We start from the raw sequence: 24,988 nt of genomic DNA, 5'->3' as shown, positions 1-24,988 counted from the left end.
CCTTTTATTTCGAAGTTCATTAAACAATTTAAAGTTTCTCATGCCTTTTTCCACCTGAAAACCTCATCAGTTGAGTTTCATAGAACCTTTGTTAATGTTAAGTAGTCATCTCTAAAATAACCTTATTCATTGTTAATAATGGGAGAAGAGCACAGAAGCCCTGCTTGCTCGCCATTCAGCTGACTACTATCAAAACAGTTAAAATGTGTTGAATTAGAGAGGATTAAGTTTACAGTAGTACTTGAAAAAAATTCTGTGTATCGTAGGAATGACTCTTTCTGTGAACTTATAAAAAGACATGGAAGCTTTAGCAGCTTATTAAGACTCATGTTAAGTAGTTTCTATGGAAATTTTCTGGACAGAAATGTCATTGCTACAAGTTGCATTTCTAGGATTTATGGATGTCAGATATTACATTTGTTTTATTTTTTGGCTTGAAATTATTTTTCTGTCACTTGACCACACATCTGTTTCTTTCCTACCAGCATTTGGAAATGCCAAGACTGTAAGAAATGACAACTCCTCTAGATTTGTAAGTATTTGTATAAGCATAAGTGTTAACACTAATATTTAGCTCATGTGTGTTTAAGCAACCAGTAGATGTTTAATATTTCTTAATACACACATTTAAAAAATAAGAGACACCATATTGAGACATAGGCTAAAAGTTCTATAAGGACTATTTTTCTGCTTTCTGGAATTTTCCTTTTTAATTCTTCTTGGAGTGACAAGCTATCTTTTTTTTCATGTTGACTTGTCATCTATCATAAAATTCCATGAGCAATTTAAATGAGGCTGTTTAGAGTAACTCTTTACTAATGTGAGTTTTGATATTTAGAAATCATAATTAAGACTCAGAAATTCCATAGAAAGAAGGGTAAACTAGGTGTCAAGTTTCTATACTCTACAGCTCTTGTCCGTTCTTCAGTGGGGCCAGAAAGGATGGAGGTGTATTCTAAAACTTTATAGAGGTAAAATCAATAAGTTTGGCAGCTAATGGGGGGTGCGGGGAGGACTGAATAGTAAAAACTGAAGCTAATTGATGTTTTGAGTCTGGCTGAGTTGGAAAACGCTAATTCCCATAGTAGAAACCTTTCCAGCCTCATCTCCCACCTCTGCAGTGTGCACTCTGGCACGTCAGCCCCTGGGTCTCCCCAGCTGTGCTGCCTTCTTTCCTGCCTCTGGTCTTTACTGGGACACACACTGCCTGGAGGCAGCTGGGGGAAATATGTTGAGTGTGATGGTGGCATTTTGAAATCGATGGCTTTTTTTTCTATAGTTGAGCCAGTTTTATAAATTTCATAATAAAAGATCATTTACTTTATAAGCTGTCTTCTCATATACATTACTTGGGACCATTATTGATGATCGTCTGTGCCTCGCTGCCAGAGACCCTTCCTGCATCCCCCACACCTCCACTGCCCAGCTTCTTTTAGCCCCCTTTTTGCTTTTTTCTCATTGGCGTTATCCTGTGCTTAAGGCATGCAAAGGACCTCAGGTGGAGATAGTTTTGATAGATTGGAAAGTGGAAGGCTAAGGTTCCTAATTCCAAGGCAGTGAATTTTTTCCATTGGATTAGCCCCTTAAGTTGTTAAAACTGATGTGAGCCATGCCTTTTCCTGTTGCGGTAACATGACTAATCTCATTACATAAATAGAATTAGACGCAAAGTGTGGGCAGATAGAAGTAATTCCAATAGATCAAGCTTCTTTATAGGATAGAGATTTTATTTTTGCTATTGGCAAATCTCATATACACACACTTTTAAAAAAAAATACTTGCAAATATATTTAGTCTGTAGGCCGTAAAAATACAGAAAACCGTATTGCTTAAAGAGTCACTAGTACTTAGAGACTCGGAAAATCTAGCGAAAGGCTTGGCAGGTGATTTGGCTTGTTAAGTAACTTCAGAGAAATCCTATCATAACCCAGGTATTAGGATATGAGATTAATACTTGATTATAAGCTAAATCATTTCATGCCCAGTTTTTAGTAATTTCTCTGCTTTGTGGGTGTGACTTTGACCAGTAGTATACTCAAGCCTATGTTATAATATTATAGTAGGACTCTACTATATTTAAAATTACTACTGCATGTATAACAGAGGTTTATGACTCCAGGGAAATTACGTTTCCTTCAACTGTGTTTGACGGGTTAACTCCAAATAAATTTTTTGATCTCTTTGCTGAGAAATCTGGGAGACCCTGCACCTCATTGTAGCTGACAGTGTGGACCACTGTTCCCATGGAGGTGCCTCACAGTGACCCTCACCCCAGCACTTTAACTTGGCATATTGAGCTTCTTTGCTTTGGGGAAAAAAGAAAAAACAGTTTAAGTCTTCGAAAATCACTGTTCTCGACTAAGGACTTTGGAGGGGGATTTTGTTGAGCGTCTGCGGTGTGCCAGGAGCTGAATGGGGCACTGGTGAGTGTGGGAGAGAGCGCTCTAGGGTCCGGGAAATCTCATTACCACTCCTCATTCAGTAAGAATAGAAACACACACAATTCATTCATTTGTTTGAAACCTCCGGGTTTTCTTTTAAACACAGTTAAACTTAGGTCTCCCTGCATATCCTCTTGCAGCCTGCAGTCTTTTCCCCACCAGTAGCCGGAGTGATCTTTACAAGCTGCTGTCCCCTGCCAGCTGACAGCCTCTGCGGTCCCCTCGCACCTAGAATATAGCCCGGGCTCCCCCAAGCCTCCGCACGCAAGGTGGGCCGGCCCAGCCTTGCCCGGCTCCCTGGGCCTCAGCCACACAGGCCTTTGTGACTGGCAGGTGTGCCGAGTGCTTCCTGGACTTGGGCCTTTGCTGTTGCCAGTCCTTCTACACCATGCACTGTGTCCCCAGATCTCTGTATGGCCGGCGTCTTGTATCATTTAGGTCTTATCTCAGATGTCACTTCCATGATGCCGTCTGTAGACTCTGTGACTTCATCCTATTTTCATTTTTTTAGGCATTCAGCAGTCTCTGGAGTTACTCTGCTCCCTTCCCCCGTTTACATCATCGTTGGCCCTGCAGAGTAGGAGTCGAGGAAGCGAGCCCCTCGGCCTCTTGTTCACTGATGTGGCCCCAGGAGCTAGAGCAGGGCCGGTGCCATAGTGGACACTCAGAAAACATTGATTTATTGATGAATGAATACCTGGTTTTAGGAAGCTTATAAACTAGTCAGGAAAAAGTGGACATGGCTGAAAATAATTATAACACAACACATAAACTAGTAAGTTCCCCATGAAAAGTATAGATGAAGTGTTATGGAAGCTCAGCATAGAGAAGCTGGAGGAGTCCGGGGCAGGGGACAGTCCTGAGTGGGTCCACAAGATTTAAAGAAGCCAAAATGGGGTAGCAAGCAGGAGGAGCTGGCAGTACAGCATGAGGAACTGAGGAGAGAAACCAGTGTGGACCTTCATTTGCCAGAGTTAATGGCCAGACCAGGGAGTCTGTGAATGGAGCCGTGGGCCAGAGGGCTGGGAAGGTGGGTCCGGGCCCCAGCTGGAGGGCCTGGAGTAGCAGGGTCAGGGTCTCAGACTTTATTTTGTAGGTGGTGGGAAGCCGCTGGTTATTTGTGAGTAGTCTAGTGACAGGGTCAGAACCAAGCCTTTGGGGAGTCATCAGTGTGGGCATCAGCTGAGTTCTCCGTGTTGTGCAGGAGTTTAGCCCAGGTCAGCTTCCTTTTCCTTTCTCCACAGTGTTTGCTCTACTCTCTTCAAACCTTCTATCCTTTACTCTCGGCTGATGGCGTTATGCCTGCTTCACAGAAATCATCCTCTTCCAAGCTCTCAAACCAAATTAGCCCCGCTCCTTGGCACCTGCCCTGTCTCCCTATCAGTCAGTATACACGCTCCTTTCTCACACTTATCTCTGCACCTGTACTCTAGATCTGTCGCCTCCTTTGCCCAGGGACCACCTGCCATCAAAATCATCCCCTCTCATACGGTCATCCTCTGACTCTCTTGTGAAGTTACTCTTTCTCCCTCCTTCATGTCCGCTTTGCCTCCAGTGTCCCCTCGCATCCTAGAGAGTGTCGTGATCCACTCAGTTGCCTGGGCCACATTCCTGGACTTTTAAATTCTTGAACACCCTCATTTCTTACCTTCTCCATCCAACCATGACCAGTCATCGTGACTCTCTGGGTAGCTCTCAGCTCTGTTTACTTTCCTCTTTTGCTACTCTGGCGTAAAGCCACCAGTGTTTCTCCCCTAATTGCTGCCACCTCTGTCAGCTACATCTGATAGATCCTTTCCAGTCCACTCCACACTAGCCAGAGTGATCTTGTAAAGAGGCAAGTCTGATCATGGTGTCCTTGTTGAGGAACGTTTAATGACACAACTTTGCTGTCAGGAGAAAATGTCGGTGTCATGATGTGCTCTGACTTCCCTCACCGTCCTCACGGATGCCAGTGCTTATGCCTGCTCCTTCCTGATCCCTTGCCTCCTTGCCTGCCTGACTTCTCCTGCTACTTCGCCTTTAAGCTAGGGCAGATCTCCTGTTCCCCCTCTGTCCCCTGTTCTTTGTGCACAGCGCCATGATCCCACTGTAGGATGCATTCTTGTACATGGTTATGTCCTATTTATGTCTCAGTTCCCCCCACCCCAGACTGTAAATTCCTTGAGGGCAGGAGTGATGCCTTGCTTTCCCTTGTGCCTACGTTAGTGTCCAGGAAATGCTTGATAAACATTTGCTTAATGAGCAAGTGAAGACTTAAAAAGGCCAGATGACCCATGACAATGAAGAAGGAGAAGGCGGGGGAGCATGCACGAGCTAATAAAAAATCACAAATTACATTGTTGATTGTGTGCCATGTGATCATGTTTCTCCTCCCTTACCATTATTTTGAAAATAGAATTAAAGTATTTCTCTGGGAGAATTATTTACAAACCATCGATCTGACTAAGGTAGAACATGAAACAAAACCAAAGACTACTTATTAGATCAATACACCCTTTTCCAAACAAAAAACAGCTCTCAGGGTTATTCTGATACACTTGTTACTCTGTAACCAGACAATCCAGACCCATTCTCTAAAAATCACAGTGTGAGACTCCATGTGTGTTTCTGTGTGTTTAAGATACCATCTATAAGGTGTAATATGAACATGCATTATATATTTCTGTATAATCTAGATTAAAAGCCAAAGAAAGTAATAATGATCAGCCTTTGATTCTGAGTTGGTCACACCACATAATCAGGCATTTGATTTGAGTAGATATAAAAACAGAACTTGAAGTCTTCCATTTTATCCACTGTCCAGTATGTTTGGAATGTCTAGCCATGGCTTAAAACATACTTTGCCTATAAAAATGAAATAATTTATATTGCCAGCTAGTGTATATTCAAGGAATACTAATTTTCCCGGTTTTTATTCTTGAATTGAGTACACACTCCCTTGAGAAGTTTGAAACGTATCCAAAAGTCTTATGATGGCTGAGAAGATCTATTCTTAAATTAGCAACGAGATATGCTCACTTTGAGCTAATGGGGTATTTAGTATGAATTATTTTTGGAGGCACATTGTTTTGCATCATGGTTACATAAACTGTGTCCTTAATTACATTTAAACAAATACATAAAGGGCTTATTATGCTATGCTTTAAGATACACTGACTGAATATTTTGAGGTGAACTTGAAAACTCACAAAGTCTTTCTTTGGCAGGGCAAATATATGGATATTGAATTCGATTTTAAAGGCGATCCACTGGGAGGAGTGATAAGTAACTGTAAGTATTTTAAAGAAGTTCAGAATAGTAAAACATATATTTATAACAGAATATTTTAGATACTTGGGTCTTTAGGAGATAGGTTTAAGAATACATTTCCTTTTCTTATACTTAAATTTTTAACCTATGCATTTCAGATTGTTTTATAATATTTAATTTCTAAATTTTTTAAAAGATCACTTAAAGTCTTTGCCTTTGAAAAACTTTTTAGAAGTCTGCTAAAGAAATAAATATTAGCCCAACTGTATTTTATATCCTATATAGGTCTTCAAGCCAATCCAGTAATAAAAAAGATTCTCCAATCGTTATTTTCTTTAACAAAATTACTCTATGGTTGAAAACAAAATATAAATAATAATTGATTTTAATTTAATGACTTTTGGGGTAACAGTTATCCGATAAAATGAGAAAAACCTGTACTTCAAATTTTACTGTGAGAATTTTGTCTTCAGTGTGTTTAAATAATTGAAATGTGGTACACCTGTTAAGTAGAGACAGATTTATTAGCTTTCTTTAGTCATGATTTGTGATTGTAGAAGTGAAATGTTCTCTGGCAAAGGAGAAAAAATGAACAAAATCAGGTGAGGTCTACTTAACAGCCCCAGGTCCAGAGTTTTCTCAAGTGGGCACAGTGGTCAGTATCTGTTGTAGATAAGGCCCCTTCATCCATGCTTTGGAGCTTCAGTACGTGTGGCACCGCCCTGATGTCTCTGCTCCTGTTGATTCTGTAGCTGATTCGTTTGGCAAGGATACAATGACCACTCAGGGTTAGTGCACCTCCAGGGGAAGCTGCAGCCTGGTTATATCCTCTTGTTTTTTTGAGGGCCACCCTGCTTCCCCTGGTCGTTTCACCACCCTAAGATGCTGTTTGGATTGTTGGAATGAAAAAACTCTAAGTTTGTACTAGATTAAAAAATAACAATTGGCTCAGGTATCCAAAGCACTGCTTTTTGCTATAGCAGTGGCATTCTTTCTCCAAATGAAATTTTATTCCAAATATGAAACAGATGAAATGAGGCCTGATCTGGTTAAAGAGGAGATGAGTAGCCAGAACCCCTAGACCCCCAGGTGGCCCCTGTGATCTTCCAGAGACACTCTAGAACCAGAGGGATGCCATTTGAAAGTGAGTGTTTTTAGAATTTGGGCAAACCATGAAGCTGAATTTTTAAAAAAATTTTTTAAATCATAGTTTGTAAAGTAAACTTCTAGGGCTAGAGTTTCTTTATCTTGGAAACTATAGGATTGAACTGGATGAATTCCATGGTTCTTCCCATTTCTACCATTTGTAGTTTTTAAATAGTTTAATTTAATTTATTTATTTTTTTTGGCTCCGTTGGGTCTTTGTTGCTGCGTGCGGGCTTTCTCTAGTTGTGGCGAGCGGGGGCTACTCCTCGTTGCGGTGCACGGGCCTCTCATTGTGGTGGCTTCTCCTGTTGCAGAGCACGGGCTCTGGGCGTGCAGGCTCAGTGGTTGTGGCTCGCGGGCTGTAAAGTGCAGGCTCAGTAGTTGTGGCGCACGGGCTTAGTTGCTCTGTGGCATGTGGGATCTTCCCGGACCAGGGATCGAACCCGTGTCCCCTGCATTGGCAGGCAGATTCTTAACCATTGCACCACTAGGGAAGTCCCAAAGTAGTTTAATTTATTATTTTAGTTTGTGTGCCATGCATTGTTGGGATTATACGTATTTGTAAAAATGTATTATTATTGGAAAAACGTCTTGAAGAGGAAGTTTTAATCTGAGATGAAATTGGCTAGGATGGTACTACTTATGTTAAATGGTTTTAACTGTCAAATAAGGAAACAGAAATACTCATGCAAATCATATATAATACCACCAAAAGCAAGTGATTATAACCCTGCCAAGTTTGTTACGCAAGCTTCCTTCACAGTATGTGGCAGCTGATGAGAGCTGTATAGGAAAAGGTATGCCTCAGTTTTAAGACCACCATTTTAAGGAAAGATTAGCTTTTATTCTGAAAGATATTTATAACACTTTTATAACACTTGCATTTTACAAGACATTAAATTTAGTTATTAATTGAGTAATACACTTTTTAAAATGAGGCTACATTAACTTTTTATTATAGAACATTCTAGAATGATTGAGCCAATATTACTCTTGAGGACTCTAGGAAAATATTTAAGGATGCCTTTATTCTAAGTATTAGAAAATAATTAGGGTTTTACATTTTGAAGTTTCAAGTTTCAAACAGAAATGTCTTCCTGTCTCTTAATTCTTGCAGTATCCATGGAGAATAAATAGTAAACACCCAGTTCATTTCCAGTGAAGATTAAAAACCATCATAAATGAATTTCATATGGTGTTTGTTACCATTTGTTCCCACAATGAAATTATATTGAAATTTGTGGTAGTGGGAACACCCTGGTATTTTAGAGTATCCTTTGCTTTGGAAAGGAAAGGGATACATTAGTGGTGAGAGCAGGAAATTTCACCCCGTATAGAGAGAGGACTGACTCATAGGTGGCCACGGGGAGCTGCTGCCTGCTGGCTTAAGGGGGTATAAAGCAATGGGTAAACCCACTCTTGTTCTCTGCAAGCTGCCAAAAGTTAGCTTCTTGTACCCAGAAAAGGAGACAAGATTTGCCATTTTGTAAGTCGTCTATTTTGCTTCCTTTTCCAGCAGCCGCCTAGTAAAAGCATAGGTCGTTGTTGGCTGTAATTATTACCTTGAAAAAGTCACAGGATCATTTGAGCCAGTTGTGTACCCAGGAAGTGGGGAAAAAATGCCCAATAACTTACTCTCTCTTCCTCTTTTTCTAAGAGAGGTATGCTGTAAAACCTAAGTCTTGAACTCATTTGAAAGCTACGTATCTCTGAGGGTTAGTATCATTAGGAGAGAGGTGTTACAAAAATAGAAAATGGCAAACATTTACCTAAGTAGAGAAGATAAAATATGGAAGCACATCCAGATGTTTGGCTGATGTGAAGTACTATTTCTCCTACTTTGTTAATGCTTGTGAGTCTCATAAAGTTTATACATTTACATTTGAGGATTTTGGATCTAGTGTTATGAACTTGAAATGTTTGGAAACCTGTTGCTTTTATTAATAGTCACAGATACTTTCTTATAGTTGTGGCATTAAATGGCAATTTAGACTGGAGAAAATGTGGAACAAGTCTCAAGGGATTTTATCTCCTAAAAGAAGAATAGCATAGAGATATACTAAGAAGAAGCCTTAAGATTTCAAATGTGCATATACCTGCGTAAACTGTCAGGATGGGAGACACGGCTGTCCTGTTCACGGTAGTGTATCAAGAGCCTAGGGTGATACCTGACACACAGCAGGTGCTCAGTAAATGCTGGAGATGAGGATGGAATTGGTTAAATATAGGCAGGCTCTACATTTTCCTGCTTTATTATTTGGGACATATCCATGAGCCTACATACGCAGTTGTCAGTGATTTATCATGTGGTTGCCAATGTCTAAACAAAAAGACAACAAGTTACTTAATTCTCTGTGCCTCCATTTCTTTCTCTTTGAAATGAGGATAATAGTACTGATCTCATAGGGTTGTGATGAGTTGTAAATAATTTGTTAACATCTAAAGCACTTGTACCAGTGCCTGGTACGTAGTAAGCACTCAATAAATGTTTGCTTCTTTTCATTATTGTATATTTATTTGTTGATTGTCTCTAGCTCCTAGCCAAATATATACCCTATAATGACAGAGACTCAGTTTGTATGGTTCATTGCTAAATGACAGCAACTAAAATAGTGTCTATAAAAAAATAAAAATAAAAAAAATAAAAAAAAATAGTGTCTAACATCTAATATATATTTGTTGAATTAACTAATTAATAATCACATAAGTACCTAATGTACAATAAGCACAATTTGACATAGAGAAATTTATTGAGAAATAAAGCTTCTTCTTTATTGGGTACGTTTATCTGAATATTCTATGTTAATCATTTAAAAATACTTTTTCTAAATCCCACAAAGGCAAACAAAGTTATTGGTAATCAAGCATCATCTGTTACTGATGTCTCTCTTCAGCTTGAAAGAAGTAACCCAATCCTGTGGTTATGAAGGAAAGCAAACGTTGACATTGGTGTGTGGCCCAGCTATTATTACTGCCCAATAAACCACCCCAGACTTAGTGGAGTAAAACAACGGCCCTGTTATACGCTCTTGGATTCTGTGGGTCAAGAATTCAGATGGAGCTCAGCAGGGTTGGCTTGTCTCCATGACATATGGGACCTCAGCTGGGAAGACTCCAGTGATTGGGGGTAATTTGCATGAATGGGGGGGTTGGAGTCCTCTGGAGGCTTTGTCACTCATGTGTCAGGCCCCTGGGCTGGGATGATTCAAGGGGTGAGCTCAGCTAGACTGTTAACTAGAGCCATCTATGTGTGGCCTCGTGTGATTTGGGCTTCTCACAGCAAGGCGGCTAGATTCTGAGAGGGAGTGTTCCTAGAGGAAACATCCTGACAGCAAGTGTTCCAAGAGAACCAGGAAGAAGCCTGAGTAGCCTGGGAAATCGTACAGCATCACTGTGACTCTGTTAAGTCCATGTGGGCGCAAACTTGCTCAGTTTCAGTGCTGGGGAATGTAGATTCCACCTCTCAGTGGGAAGAGTGGGAAAAGAATTCGTGACCATTTTATTTTAAATAACCTAAAGCTGATAGATTGTTTTCAGAAATGACCACAGTAGTTTCTTAGCTTGTGTCCACATGCTTCGGTAGTCCCCTCTCTCAATGACTTAATGCTTGGCCATGAGATTTGTTTCGGTCAATGGAACAATTTGCAAACATGGCACAATGAGAGACTCGAAAGTTGGTTCTCTACTGGGGCTTATCCTCTCTTGCTTCTCTGGGGAACTCATTACCACCATGTGCGTGAACCTGGGCTAGTCTGCTGGGTGATGAGAGGCGCATGGAATGAACCAGCAGACGTGTGAGTGAGGGCATCTTAGATCAGCCAGCTGCCAGCCAACCTGCCAGCAGAGATCAGCCAAGCTGGCTTAGATCAGAGGAACTACAAATCTGACTCTCAGACTCATGAGCTAATAAATGGTACTGGTCTAAGCTAGTAAGTTTTGGGGGCATTTGTTATGCAGCAGAAAATAACTTGAGACAGAGGTCTAATAGGTAATATCCTTCCCCCACCCAGTTTGGAAACACGTGAGGAATAGGCACAGGAAATAAGCTGGAGAGGAAGCAGCTTTGTTACTGTAGAGGCAAGGTTGAAGAAAGCGGCTTTTGGTTTATCAGCCAAGAGGGCGTGCTAGTAGTCCTTTGGCAGGTAGGCAGGCATTGACAGCACCGAGCAACCCCTGGCCTCTCCTTGTGCGCGTTGCCCCATCTGTCGTACAGCCTGGGAGTGGGGCTGAATTTGTGCACAGTGTGGGGAAGGAGGGGGCTGAGCTGTACACGCATGCCCATTTCTTCTTCCAAACTTCGCTGCTCAGAAGAGTCTTTCCTCCTGCTGAGGAGAGGAGTGAGTAAGGGGCTGAGAAACTGGGGGGTTCATCTCATGAAATCCTCCCACATGGAATCATAAAGCAGGAAGAAATGCCTGCCTTACTCACAGGGAAGGTGGAGGGTAGAACAAATTGCTCTGAATTCTTTTTCTTTTACATTTCTTTTGAATTTACGATGCAATTAATTTATGTGCTGACTATCTCAGGGCATGTTGTTTAATCCTTATGTATGGCACATTCCTGCCATTTTGTAGCATATGGAATATAAGTTTACCCTTTTAAATTGTTTGAGATTTATAGCTTTGTTTTTCCTTTTATATCATACCTTTGGTTTAATTGATGATGAGTGGGTGAACGGGAGCAAAACTATCTGTTATAACACTTCCTAAAGGAAACTCTGATCTGCTTTGTTTTCTGGGACTATGTATATGTATGATATATATATATATATGGAATTGGGGACTTACCTGTACATGAGTCAGTTCTCAACAGCTAGTGACTATTCATCAGTAAACAGTAGCTGTCTTCTTTAGGGTCAAAATTCATCAAAAACTGAGATAATTTACCTAGTTTGTAATACAAGGCTGGGCTTTTTTAGCACTTTGACATTTAATACCCCTAAAGAAGACAGAAATAATCAACCATCGGTTGTGAAGTATCTGTAGCAAGAAAACTGAAATTTCAAAGAGTAATTCTGTTACTCTGTAATGGATGGCTTTATATAAAAATAGATGCTTTCCTTTGTCTCAATTTTATTTTGGTGTTCTTTCTTATACAAAAATATGTTTACCATGAAAAAAGACTACATGTTTATCATGAAACAAGACTATATACCAATACTATAGAAGAAATCAGGGGTTCAAATATGTCTAAATTAACTTCAGATTAAGAAATGAATCAGGGTTTATTAGAATAGTATGTATAATAATAAGATATTATGGACTAGATATTTCATTAATTTTATTTCAGGGTTGGGTATCAAATTGTAGATTCAGATACATACACACATCAGTTACTTTCCAATTATTAGATAAACTTTAAATTTGTATTAGAAAAAAGTCTGTTGTGAAAATGCATAAGTGTTATATGTATGCAGCTGGATCCTGATTTAAAAAATGGCATTTAATTAGGTAGATAATAAGGCAAATTTTCTTAGTGTTTTAAAGCCCAAGTTGATTTTTCATGTGCAGACACTGGGAACCCTCTCACAACTTTTCATGTAACATGTCCAGCTATCGCTGGTGCTGATTTATAACTTCAGGACTCTGACTTTTGATTTGAAACTTTAAGGTGCTTTCTTAGAAATGAAAATGCTGCATGGAGGTGGAGGTAGGGGAAACACTGTCCCGTCACGGCACGCCAGGTGTTTGAGGTCTCTCAAAGCCTGTAACCTGCAGATAGACAAAGGTCTGCGTGAGACCCGGGCTGAGAGAGAGCCCTGGGGTGAACACCCGCCTCTGCTTTCTGTAATACATGTGCACAGTGAATGATTTGTAAGAAGACGTTTGCCCCATCGTTTTTTACTTTAAAGCTTGTCTTTAGTGAGACTTCCTAATTCTCAATCTTGAGGGTTATGTTGTGTATTTCCAGAAAAAGTATAGAGTTGATTTTAGAATATATAACCCAATCTAAGAGCAAACATTAGTTCATAATCCAAGTTTTCCACTGAAATTACCATCATTATGCCCAGTAACTCACTGGTTATTTGACATTTTTTCTTCTTCAAGACAGCGGAGTCCAAAGGGAGATAAATTGTTGTTACTTAGATTGCAGGCCCTTCACTATTGCTAACTGTATCATTTCACTTTATTAAAGGTACACAAATCTGTTGGAAGAGCCTTCAGTGCCACTCAAACACTTTTTTCATATGTGTATCTTTGAGCAGTTGGAGAGGAGCAGGGTCGGTCGTGTCTGCATCTTGGGCTTTCATTGTCATTCTGGCCTTACTGGCAAAACTGAGACAAAGCAAGTTCTTCCATAAGCCTTAATCAAGAACTTGGACCATTTCTTCTTTTTCAGGAAGGGAGATTATACATAGAGTAAAGAAACTTTAATCATGTTATCTAATCCTTCACCTGTTATGTTCCAAAGTAATGTGATTTTTTTCCCCTTCCAAACCACTACTTGTTCTTTTATTCCTTGGCTTATTAAAAGACTTCCATCTCCAGCAGGTGCAAACATGGACATTTTACTTCTTTCATATCTTATGCCATAGGGAGGTTGTCCCAGTGCCCAGGAACATGTATATGCTGTAGACTAGCTGGTAATTAGTCAAAACTAAGAAAATCCCTCAGTGATGGTCTGATTCTGTTAATAGTCAGGTGGCAGTGTCATGGTGGAGTTGGTGGGAAAGTTCTGATTGCAGAGTTTCTCTGTCCCTACCCATTGCTTTTCCCCTTTAGAATGGCTTAATAGGTTTATCTGTTCCCTTAAAACTTAAATTTATATGAAATCTGATATGAACTTAAATTTATATCTTGAGGGTTCAGGAATGTAGCTGCATTGGAATATATGGAGGCTATTATACTCTCTTCTCTATGAAATATCTGGCATATCCTATACTCCTTTTTATTAAGTCTTGTTAGTAGAGGCGCAGTCAGTGGTAGCAGAAGCATCTAAAGCAGAAGAGAAGGCTGTGCCAGTGTTTTGCTTTGCCTTAATTCAGGGGCACATTAAAATGTTCAGGTGGCAAGTCCTTATAGTGAATTGAATTTATGTTCTGTACCTTGAGTAATTATTTGATATGGCTTCATGCTGTTAGATTATGTTGGGTTTAAAAAAAAAAAAAAAAGACTAGGGAATGGTTTTAAGCACTAGTAAATTATTTGGGAGCAAACATCTTCCCTGATTACTGTTCTGCCTAGAAGCTTGTAACTTACAAGAAAAGTCATAAAGAAATAGGAGGCTCTGGGGTAATCGACAAAGCATTTTAGGTGGTAAAACCCTCAACTGCTTTGTAATAAAAGGTTCCTCATTTTGTGATTGAGTCGCTTAGATGAAGTCATATATTTTATGTAAAGAACAGCCTCAAGCTTTTCAAGTGTTTGTGGATTTTGCATTCTTTTCACTGGAAAATTATAAAGAGCATAAGCACGATACTTTCGTCTCCTAAAGCTTTGCATTCTGGCTCTGTTGCTTAGTAACAATGTGACGTGAGCCTTGTTTTCTCATCTACAAAATGGGGATTATAAAACCAACCTCAGAGGAGGTGCTCAGGGTTGAATCTGATAACAAATGAAAAGTACTGAATGCAGAGTGGAAGGTCAGTGAAAGTTCCCTTGCACTTTTCCTTTTAAACGCACATTGTATTATGTTTCAGATTTGACTATGATAGTGATCACTGATACTATCAGCACGTGTGGTGCAAGGAGTACATTGGCCAACATTCCTTTCTACCCTGCGCAGGCGAATATTATTCTTTAACCTGGTGGCTGTGAATATTATCCTTTAACTTGGTGACTGTTATCTGCTGAAGCTTATAGCCATTGCTCTTTCTAAACTCTCCATTGTGTGAGAGCATTTGTTCAAAAAGTGCCAAACATAAGGCTGGCCAGGTTGCTGTTGCACAGTGTGGCCCTGTCAGGTGCTCTGAAGGTGTGATTTCATGTCTTGAAATCCCGCAGTTTGCTTGGGGAGTGTGACTGGGTGAATGCCACAGAACAGTTGTTTGTCATCGTCATTAAGGTGCCCCTGTGAGGTGAGGCTGGTGAGGCAGGGCGGGATTCTTGGTGCTATGGGGGGAGCCTGGGGTTTGCGGGCTTTGACAGGTGAAAGACACATGGTCATTCTCTTTTCTCACTCCCATCTCCTGCTCTCTCTTAAAGGTGTTGCCAGCCCACCTTGGACAGAGCTGCTGCTCTTGGTCTGGGTGGTGGGTGCAATCAAGAGCATGTATGTGTGACAATTGTAGGTCAAGAGGAAGAAGGTCTTCAGGTTTGCAGTCAGTGCCGGGCTCATTCCCAGGTAGTGCTGGCACATAGTGGGTGAGCAGTGAGTTGATTGAAGGAATTTGTGCATGAACGGATAAAGTAAACTGGAGCATTTGTTTATATTTTTCATGTAGTCGAGTTACTTTCTTCTAGGCTCGAGGAATTTCCTGTAAGGAATAGCTTCTCAATGAAGACTCTGCCCATGCACTGGGAGGTCTTTCTTCTAAAACTGTGCTGGTACTCTTAGGACCCCAAAGGAGCTTGGTCCATGATAAGTGCAATCATACTGCACTTTTATCCTTACCTGTTTATTCTGTCTCCTGCCCTGGATGTCAGTATTTATAAGTTGATTGAAACGTTCAATCCTTAGAGATGATGACTATTACACAATCCTTTTCTATTTTTGGCTAAATATGAAGTCTTCATTATTCTCCATCTATGATTTGAGGGCCTTGGCAGTCGTCCAGGTCAAGTTAGAGCTGGAGATGAAAATGAAAACTCTGCAGCATCCCGTTCCTAATAATTTTTGTGTTTATATATTTTTGTTCTCTTTCTGTCAAGTTTATTTTATGTGTCCTTACAACCCATCTCTTCATTCTTACAAATGGCCTTGTGTGTTTGGAGCACCCTAGGGCTTCTCATTCATTGAATCTACACTCTTTAACTCTACCTAGACTCCTCCTCACGTGCTAGTGTAGATTCCAGAAACACAAATTAAGAAGATCAAGGACAAGTCCCTGTGAAATTGCACATCGTTCTCTCCCTTACTCATTTTTTGAATTATGTTTAGATTTCAATCTGATGGGAAATCAAATGTGTCTGTTCTGCAGAATTAGTGCTCAGTAATAGGATCACTGATTCATAATTTTATAACTAAATCTGGCCCTTGCTCACAGAATCCAGACCCTCTTTTATATCACTGGTCAGTGATAAACAGGACTCCAGGCAGGAATATTCTCTGCCATTGTACTTTGCCACCCCCTGTTACTGCCACAGTGGCACCTTTCTGGTTCACTTGCTTGATGGATTCATCCCTTCCTTTCTCCTTCCTTCCTCCCCTTCCTGAAAGCTTGAAAACTTGATAAGGCATCAGATTTACAGGATGAAAAATCATCTGGAATCAATGAAAGTATACTGTCAAATAACTCCAGATTCCATTAATTGAGAACCACCTTTCATTCTTTAGGACTTCAAGAGATCAAGAAAGTCTGGTTCACTTATGCCAGGTAGCAGGGCATGTGGTTATGGTGGGGTCTGCACTTGGGTCAGAGAGCCTGATTTCAAATCCATTTTAAACTCTTGGACTGTTAGTTTTTTCATCTGTAAAATCATACCTTACAAAAATGGTGGTGAGGAATCAATGAAATAATGTCTATAAAGCACTTAGCATAAAATAAGATATCAAAAATGTTAACTTGTTATCATTATAACTCTTAAGTGAATTCTTAACTGAATGGCTGCATTTCCTTGCTTAGATTTGTAATACTACATATTGAAGAACTTAATGTCATCATATATTATATAAAATCAAGAGAATATTATTATAAAAGCTGTATTGTCTTTAATCAGCTTGTCGAATGTATTGTTAAACTTATTTTGCATATTCACTATGGTTCAAAAAGAACCTGGTTTGTTTAATTTGGTGGTTTTAGTTAGAGCTGTGCTTCTTCCTGAAAGTAGAACCAAAAATGTAGCTTCTGTTATTATTTTATTAATACAAAACAGAAAATGAAAAAGAAAGTGAGGGGGAAAAGAAAGAAGCATGGTGTATTTGAAAGTGAAACTAATACTGTACTATGAATTTGATTCTTTTTCTCTTTAGATCTTTTAGAGAAATCTCGTGTTGTTAAGCAGCCAAGAGGTGAAAGAAACTTCCACGTGTTCTATCAGCTGCTTTCTGGTGCCTCTGAAGAGCTCCTCAGTAAGCCCCTGTTTCTTTTTATTTTCTTTTTTTAAAGAATTTTATTTTATTTTATTTATTTTTGGCTGCATTGGGTCTTTGTTGCGGTGTGCAGGCTTCTCATTGTGGTGGCTTCTCTTGTTGCAGAGCATGGGCTCTAGGCGCGCAGGCTCAGTAGTTGTGGCGCACGGGCTTAGTTGCTCTGCGGCATGTGGGATCTTCCCGGACCAGGGTTCGAACCCGTCTCCCCTGCATTGGCAGGCAGATTCTTAACCACTGTGCCACTGGGGAAGCCCCAGTCCCTGTTTCTATGTTTTAATTTTTACTCTTGCAACATTTTCCAAAGCAGAAGCGTTCCATACACTTTTCCTCTTCCTTCTTAAGATTTTCCCATGATTCTGGTTGAAGGGAAGAACACGATGTTGGCTTCTGCCACCTTGCAGTCTTTGATATCTGTCCCCGGAGTACCTCACCAGGCACTGGGACGTGTCTCATGTGGTTTGCTAAAAGAGCTAAAAGTTGAGGGAGGGGCTCATCATCAATTTAAAAAATAAAATGGAAGAATATAATTAGTCCAGTTGGGGAGAAAAAATTAGCAGGGAGCAGTAGATGAATACAATTCTATAAAAACAAATCAGTGACAATTTAAAAATAGTGGGAAGACATTTGCAACTGATACAAGAGATCAAAGTCTGACCTTTGGATATTTTAGAGAATTAATATAAGTCCATCAGGATAGGCAATAGCTAAGTGACGAAAAGTTTTGAGCAAGTAGTTCAAACAAGAAGACCTATGGAAAGTCAACACACTTGGGGGAAAAAATTGTCCTTACTAATTATCGACAAATGTAAATTGAAACAGCACTGAAGTGTTCACCACACATATATTAGCAAAAGTTATTAAAGAGGATAAAGCTGGCAGAGTTGTCAGGCACTGATCTGCTTAGAGCTTGTGGGTGTCACTTCAAAGTGAGGACTTCTTCCTGGGGGACTAATGGGCAAAGAAGAATAAGTCGTAAAATGATCAGAGCCTACCGCCCAGGTGCACCACTTTTTGGAATATACCCAGTGAAATAATTCAAAAGAATCCAAAAAAACATTTTTGTGTGAAGACATTTATCACTGTCCTTTATTTATTATTATAAACTGGAGAAAATCCAAATGTCCAACAGTGGGGGAATCACTAGGCAGACATCATACGTTATAAGGAAATAGTACGTTGAAGATACTTTATATTATCAAAGTTTGGAAAGAACCTGTCTCGATAAGAATACATGTAAAAAAAGCAGAGTTTGAAATATGTACAATGGTGATAAAGGTGATTTTAGAAAAATACTATTAATCTTTGGGTATCAATTTTTGTTCTATTGCTTGAATGCATAGTGTGAAATCTTTTTATCTGAAACGTTAAGGGGATGAAATATTAAAGATGATTAGATTTGTTGAAGTAACTTATAAACTTGTATGTGTGATTCAATAGATAAGCTTAAACTTGAGCGGGATTTCAGCAGATATAATTACCTGAGTCTGGACTCTGCCAAAGTTAATGGAGTGGACGATGCAGCAAATTTCAGAACCGTTAGGGTAAGATGTAGCCCTCTTATTACTCTTTAAAATGGGTAACACTATATTGCTCAATCAGAATTGGTAATAATTCTGACTTTTCTTTGATGTATAACTCATGCTCCCTAAGGTTTTAGAATTATAGAAGAATTTGTTTTATTTTTATTAGTTTGATTTTTTACTAGCTCAAAAATCCTACAGTATCGAGAAGGCCATGCTTTACTGGAGCATGCAGTTTTACTGTTTGTCAAAAGGAGCTTTCTTGTTATATTATCTTGGGGTTTAACTTAATATTGTACTGAAATTCCAAATGTCCTTATAGCCAAACTCAGTAGTTAAATTCCACATGTAAACCTGTCCTACAATCATGTTAGGTCAAATCTATTTTTCAGACAGAAAGTCATGTTTATATACAGTTTTCAAAAAAATCATGCATAAACCAGAATAATTAGCATTTGTGTTCATTAGAAAAGAAATTATTTTAAATTATATTCTACATTCTATGTTTATGAGACACTTGGAAAATTACTTCTATTAGGACATGATCTGATAACTGTTATTTACTTCCAAATGAGAGAGCTGTGATAGTGGTGATGGGGGGGAATAGGTTGGATTATAGGTAAAACAAGACTGGAATCAGTTCATCTTTGGGGGTGAGTGAATATAACATGGGGTTCTTTTCATGCTCTTTAGACTTTTATATATGTTTGACATTTTCTAGAACAAAAAAATCTTACAGCACTCCCATTATTATGTAACCTAGTCACTATAAATAGTTAGACAGACAGATAGGTAGGTAGATAGAGAGAGAGAGAGATAAAGTAAATAAGGAAGCAAGCAAGCTGGGCTATTCTTAACAAGAAAGCGTTTCTTAAGAGTATCATTTTTTAAAATTGTCTCACCATCCTCTTACGGAAACCTGTTGACTCCTGGACATGAGTTTAAGACTTGAGTTCAGGACCAGTTCCATAATTGCTTTGCCTGGCAAATCATTGGCACTCAGTAAAAATTTATGACTGGACGAATGTTCTGTGTTATCCATAGTTCGTGGAATCAGGCACTTCACCTTTGCAAACCACAGTTTTTCTCGTATGTAAAATAAACGAAGAGGTTTTTTTGTAGGGGGTTATGAAAGCTGTTTGTTTGGAGTCAGAGTGGGAACCCAGGGCTCAGCTCTCAGCCTTCTCTCCCTCTGTCTTCCTCTTTACATGCCCCCTTTGCCACAGCCCATGAAGTACCCCACGGCTCCTTGAATCAGAGCTTGAAGCCGCTGAACAAGATAGAGCCCCACATAGGTGCTATTTCAGGTCTCTTAATAGGTTTGTCTTTTGGAAAGTTTATTCCAGGACACTTTGTCTTTTTGTTGTTGTTGTTATTTTTGTTTTTTTCAGAGATGAATCTGTTATATGATTTATTTTTAAAAAATAATAAAGAGCTACAGAAAGAAAACAGGTGCTTTCCCCCCCCCCCCCAGAATGCCATGCAGATTGTGGGTTTCATGGACCACGAAGTTGAGTCCGTGTTGGAGGTGGTGGCCGCGGTGTTGAAGCTGGGGAACATTGAGTTCAAGCCCGAATCACGAGTGAATGGCTTAGATGAAAGCAAGATCAAAGATAAAAACGGTAAGTCAGCAGAGGACAGACCCTGTTTAGCAAAACTGGCTTTGAACTTCTGCCCAGTTTTTAATATAGAAAGTAAAACTTGCTTTTCAGTGAGTTGAAAAAGCTTTCTAGTGAAATCGAGCAGAAACATAATTACAGCTCAGTCTGAAGTCTTTTGATTTATGTATTTTACACTGTTGGGTTTGAAAACGATTTAGAAAGAACAGTGTAAGCCTTGAAAGTGATTATGAGCAGCAGATATGCAGTCACTCTTTGTCCATTCCCGCACAACAGAGTTAAAAGAAATTTGCGAGCTGACCGGCATTGACCAGTCAGTCCTAGAACGAGCCTTCAGTTTCCGAACAGTTGAGGCCAAGCAAGAGAAAGTTTCAACTACACTGAACGTGGCTCAGGTGGGTGAAACATAATGTCTGCAAGGGAGTTTTTAAAGTCTGTGGTATTTTTCTATAAGTGGAAACAAAAATTTTATTTTTTAGGCTATTATCTTAACTGTCATGCTGTTTTCTAGGCATCATTCTAGGCACTAGGGACACAGGGTAGACTAAACAGATAAAGATCCCTGCCCATGTGGAGCTTAAAATTTTGTCAGAAGGAGCCAGACAAAGCAGTAGACCTAACAAATAAATTTATATAGCAAGCTAGCAGGTGGTAAGTGCAGGAGACAAAGAGAAAAAAGTAGAGCAAAGTAAGGGAGATCCATAGTGTTGGGAGCAGAGAAGTTGAGTGAGCTGAGAAGTGGCTGGAGAGTTTTGAGCATGGGTGGTATGATCTGCCTTGCATTTTAAGGAGTCATTCTGGCTGCAATGTAGAGAGCAGAGTGTAGGGGACAGACGGGTGTCTTAGTCACTTTGGCTGCTATAACAGCGTACCGTAGACTGGGTGGCTTAAGCAAAAAAACATTTATTTCTCTCAGTTCTGGAGGCTAGAAGCCTGGCATCAGGGTGCCAACAGGGTCGAATTCTTGGTAAGGGCCGTCTTCTTGATTTACAGACAGCTACCTTCTTACTGTATCCTCACATGGCAGAGAGAGAGAGCAAGCAAGTAAGCTTTGATGTCTTCATCCCCTTATAAGGGTACCAGTCCCATCATGGGGACTCCACCCTCATGACCACATCTAAATCTAATCTAATCTAAATCTAAAGGCCCCACCTCCAAATACCATCGCATTAGGGAGTAGTAGGGCTTCAACAATATGGGTTTGGGGGTGAGAGGACACAGACATTCATAGCACAGGAGAGCACCCAGTTATGTGCTAACCCAGAGATGATGGTGGCTTTTGAACCAGGTGGTGGCAGTGGAACAAAACGTGGTCACATCTGGATATGTTTTGAAAGTGGAGACAACAGGACTTGCTGATGCCTTGATATGTGTGATATGAAAGAAAGAGAAGAGTCAAGGATGACCCTCAACATTTTTGGTCCAAGCAACCAGGAAAATGGAATTGCCACTTATTGATTTGCAGAAGGCAGTGGGGAAAGCTGGCTGTGGTCAAGAGGCCAAACTGGCCTCGCTGCCTTTCTGACTCTTCCCCCCTCCAGCCTCCACACTTAGGCCAATGAAATCTTTCTAAGACACAAATCTGAGTTGCTTCTGTCTTCTCTCCTTTGGTTCAAAATGGATGAACAGATGTATACATGCATGCATGTATACCTAGGAGCTTGTGGAGACCCTTTCAGTGTAAACCCTTTGTTCTACGGCTTAGACATTGTCCCACCAGTCAGTGCTGATCTGGGCTAGAATTAAATGACTAATTCAGGACTTTTCCCACTCAGGCCTATTTTGTCCAACTGTATTCTCATCCTCCTTGCAAGTAGCCTTAAGCTTAGGACAGTAGAGTGGGTTCAATCTTTCTCTCTGCTGCTCTGGCCTAGTCTTTTCTACTAACCCGAGAATGCCTACACGCCTTTAACTTTCTTCCAACTTTGATTTCTTATTTTAGGTGAGGGATTTTGGTTATGGAAATACTGTACCTTTATGCATATGTAAGTTTGATGTATACATAAAGTTTCTAGCTATAACTGTTGTGTGTCCTTCTTCCTAAGTTACTACTACTGCCGTCACGTCTGTCCCCGTCCCCCTCACTCCTTCAAAGTCAGATGGTGAGTCACTTACCTCATCAAGAAAAGTTTGTTGAGAGCCTGCACAGCACAAGCCCCCATGTAGACTGCTGGTAGGGACATAAGGGATTAAAAAGGACTTTCGGAGAAGATAGTTTCTGAGCCAGACTTTGAAGGATTTAGATGTATAAAGAATGGGTGAAATGGCATTTCAAAAAGAAAACAGTGAGAGGAGCCAGGTTTGGAGTACATATCAGGAAAAGGGTTGATCAGTCTTGGCTATGGCTTTAGATATGTGAAGAGGATTCAAAGCAACGTGGCTGGAAGGGTTACGTTTGGTGTCCGAGTGGCGCATCTGCAGCAGTGGTTCTCAAACTTGAGGGTGCATCGGAATCAGTCTTGGCTATGGCTTTAGATCAGTCTTGGCTATGGCTTTAGATATGTGAAGAGGATTCAAAGCAACGTGGCTGGAAGGGTTACGTTTGGTGTCCGAGTGGCGCATCTGCAGCAGTGGTTCTCAAACTTGAGGGTGCATCGGAATCACCTGGAGGGTTTCTTAAACACGGTTTGCAGGCCATCCCCCCAGAGTGTTTGGTTCAGTAGGTTTGTGGTGGGACCGAAGAATTTGCATTTCTAACAAGTTCAGAGGTGACACTGCTGCCACTGTGGTCCATCCAGAAGGCACATGTTGAGAACATTTCAGTAGCCAGAGTGGGGATTGTGAAGTACATAGTGATGCGATGAGAAAACATCTAAGAGGCCCTTTAGGAATATTTCATATATATATGGAATATATGTGGATATATATGGGATATGTATATGGATATATTTTTGTCTGTTTTTATTGTGTGTTTTACTCTTGCTTTTTAATCATCCTCTACAGAAACCAGGCCCAGGTGCCTCTTACTTTTATAAGCTTGAATCACCTTGCATCACTCGGTAAAACTTTTCCACATTCTTTTAACCTTTGGCATAAAAGAGTTTGGCTTCAGATCTTTGATTATTCAGCTCCTTTTTCAAGTTTTTTTTTTTTTTTAATGTAGGGTTCAGAGTATTTGTTTCTACCGATCTTATTGCCTAGAAGATTTTGATTCTTATGTGATGTGATTTGTTCTATTAACTTTTCCTCATAGCTTCAATTCTTGGGCCCCATTATCATCTTTATTGCCCCATGCCTCATTTTCCTCAAGGCATTTAGATCTTTCCCCAGATAGAATGACTAACATTGAAATAACAGAAACTCAAGGCAGAGTTACTTTTCAGCTTCTACCACATACTCCCTCCTTGGCTTCCAAGGTCCTCTGTCATCTGACCCAAAATGACTTCTCTCAGTTGATTCCCTGCTGGTTCTCTAAATGCCATGCTTATTTTTACCTTATTTTACCTAGCCCTAACCCTTTGCTCCTGCTTATCCCCCATGCTCATGTCATTGCTAATTCCTTCTGCTGTCTAAATGGTCCTTTAATTGCACCTCATCCAGAAAGCCTTCCTTGATCACATAGGCCCCAGAGTCTTCCTTCTCTGAACTCCTTTTTCTCCTGCAAACTCCCTTGGAACCTGCCCTTTGATTGTTTGACTCCTTGGTTTGACCCCCCGCATTCTGCTGTAAGCTCCCGGAGGGCGGACCCCACATCTGTGCATCTCTGTGTCTCCAGTTACCATACTGACCTGGGCCATGCCTGATAGTGGTCATCACGGAAGCAATTCCACCTGGGATCTTTCTCTAAGAGCTTCATCAGCTGCAGAAACTCAGTCTTTTCATTTGTGCTTAGAATCTGAGATGGCAAGTCAGCATCCTCGGCGTCTTCCCTCATGTCTACACACCTTATTCGTGATCCTTAAATGGGAGTAACCCTTCCTGCCCTTACTTTGGAGGATATTATTGTGGAGATTAGGTGGCATGAATCAGACTCAAGAAGTTACAGGTAGCAAAGTGACAGCCCCTGCGGCCAGATGTAGCTCAATAGGTGTATTTTATTTGATGAATATTTGAGAAAAGGGTAGTTTTTTGGTTTTTCTGTTTTGTTAGCTTGCTTTTTAAATTTTGAAGTTGAGTGCCTTTAACCTGGAATGCAGTCTCCAGCCCCCTAAGATCCCACTGTTTCCCGTTCATTTCTATTGTTCAGTCCCTGAAAGCATCTGAGTTTCAGACTTCTGGAATAAGTATTTGAAGGAAGCAAGGAAGATTAATATTGGCTGTGGATACACTTTAAAAATTATAAAGCCGTTTACCAGAATAAGTTGTCACTCTTAGTTCAGTTGCATACTGAAAAGGTGGTTTGTTGGAAGCAGATAGCATACAAGTAAGAAGGCTGGATGACGTGATGATGAAATAGGGTCTGTTTACAAATAAGTAGTGTTTGGAGATAACTTGAATTTACAAGAAGAAAGGATTAAGAAAGAATTATGTAGTCTCATGAGGCAGTAGTAGAGAATGAGGATACTTCAAATATCATAATTATAAGCATACCTGTAGACTTACTATGTGCCAGGCACTGCTCTAGACACTTAAATTATCTATTTCAAGAAAATAAAAACTAGAAGAAGGGGTATTGGAAAAAGGGTATCCATCTTAATTAAGGCTTCTTTCTTTGTGTCAGCATTTTACATACATTTTCTGCTGTGGAATTATTTACGCACTCTCCCACCCCCCTCCATGTCCATGTATAGCATTGGACAGTCAGGTTCTATTTTTTACCAACTTCTGGGTGGATTTTCTAACCTTCATTGGAGTAGCTGCCTGAGACTTAGGGAGCAAG

General features: G+C 40.1%; 1 protein-coding gene across 6 annotated transcripts in view; it reads left to right on the top strand.

Moving 5' to 3' along the window:
- Positions 1-24,988, top strand: part of MYO1B (myosin IB) — a 179,514-nt gene that overhangs the window by 104,217 nt on the left and 50,309 nt on the right. For all 6 annotated transcript variants that reach the window (XM_082397305.1, XM_082397303.1, XM_082397304.1 and 3 more), the window contains exons 6-11: positions 486-532; positions 5,651-5,714; positions 16,911-17,009; positions 18,468-18,571; positions 20,025-20,172; positions 20,446-20,564. In XM_082397305.1, coding sequence (XP_082253431.1) covers positions 486-532; positions 5,651-5,714; positions 16,911-17,009; positions 18,468-18,571; positions 20,025-20,172; positions 20,446-20,564 — 581 coding nt within the window. The remainder of the gene's footprint in view (positions 1-485; positions 533-5,650; positions 5,715-16,910; positions 17,010-18,467; positions 18,572-20,024; positions 20,173-20,445; positions 20,565-24,988) is intronic.

This window comes from Balaenoptera borealis (genome assembly GCF_965194805.1).
Source record: "Balaenoptera borealis genome assembly, chromosome: 6".
NCBI classification, from domain to species: domain Eukaryota; kingdom Metazoa; phylum Chordata; class Mammalia; order Artiodactyla; family Balaenopteridae; genus Balaenoptera; species Balaenoptera borealis.
Note: the sequence above shows the minus strand (reverse complement) of the source record. Positions and strands in the feature narration are given on the sequence as shown.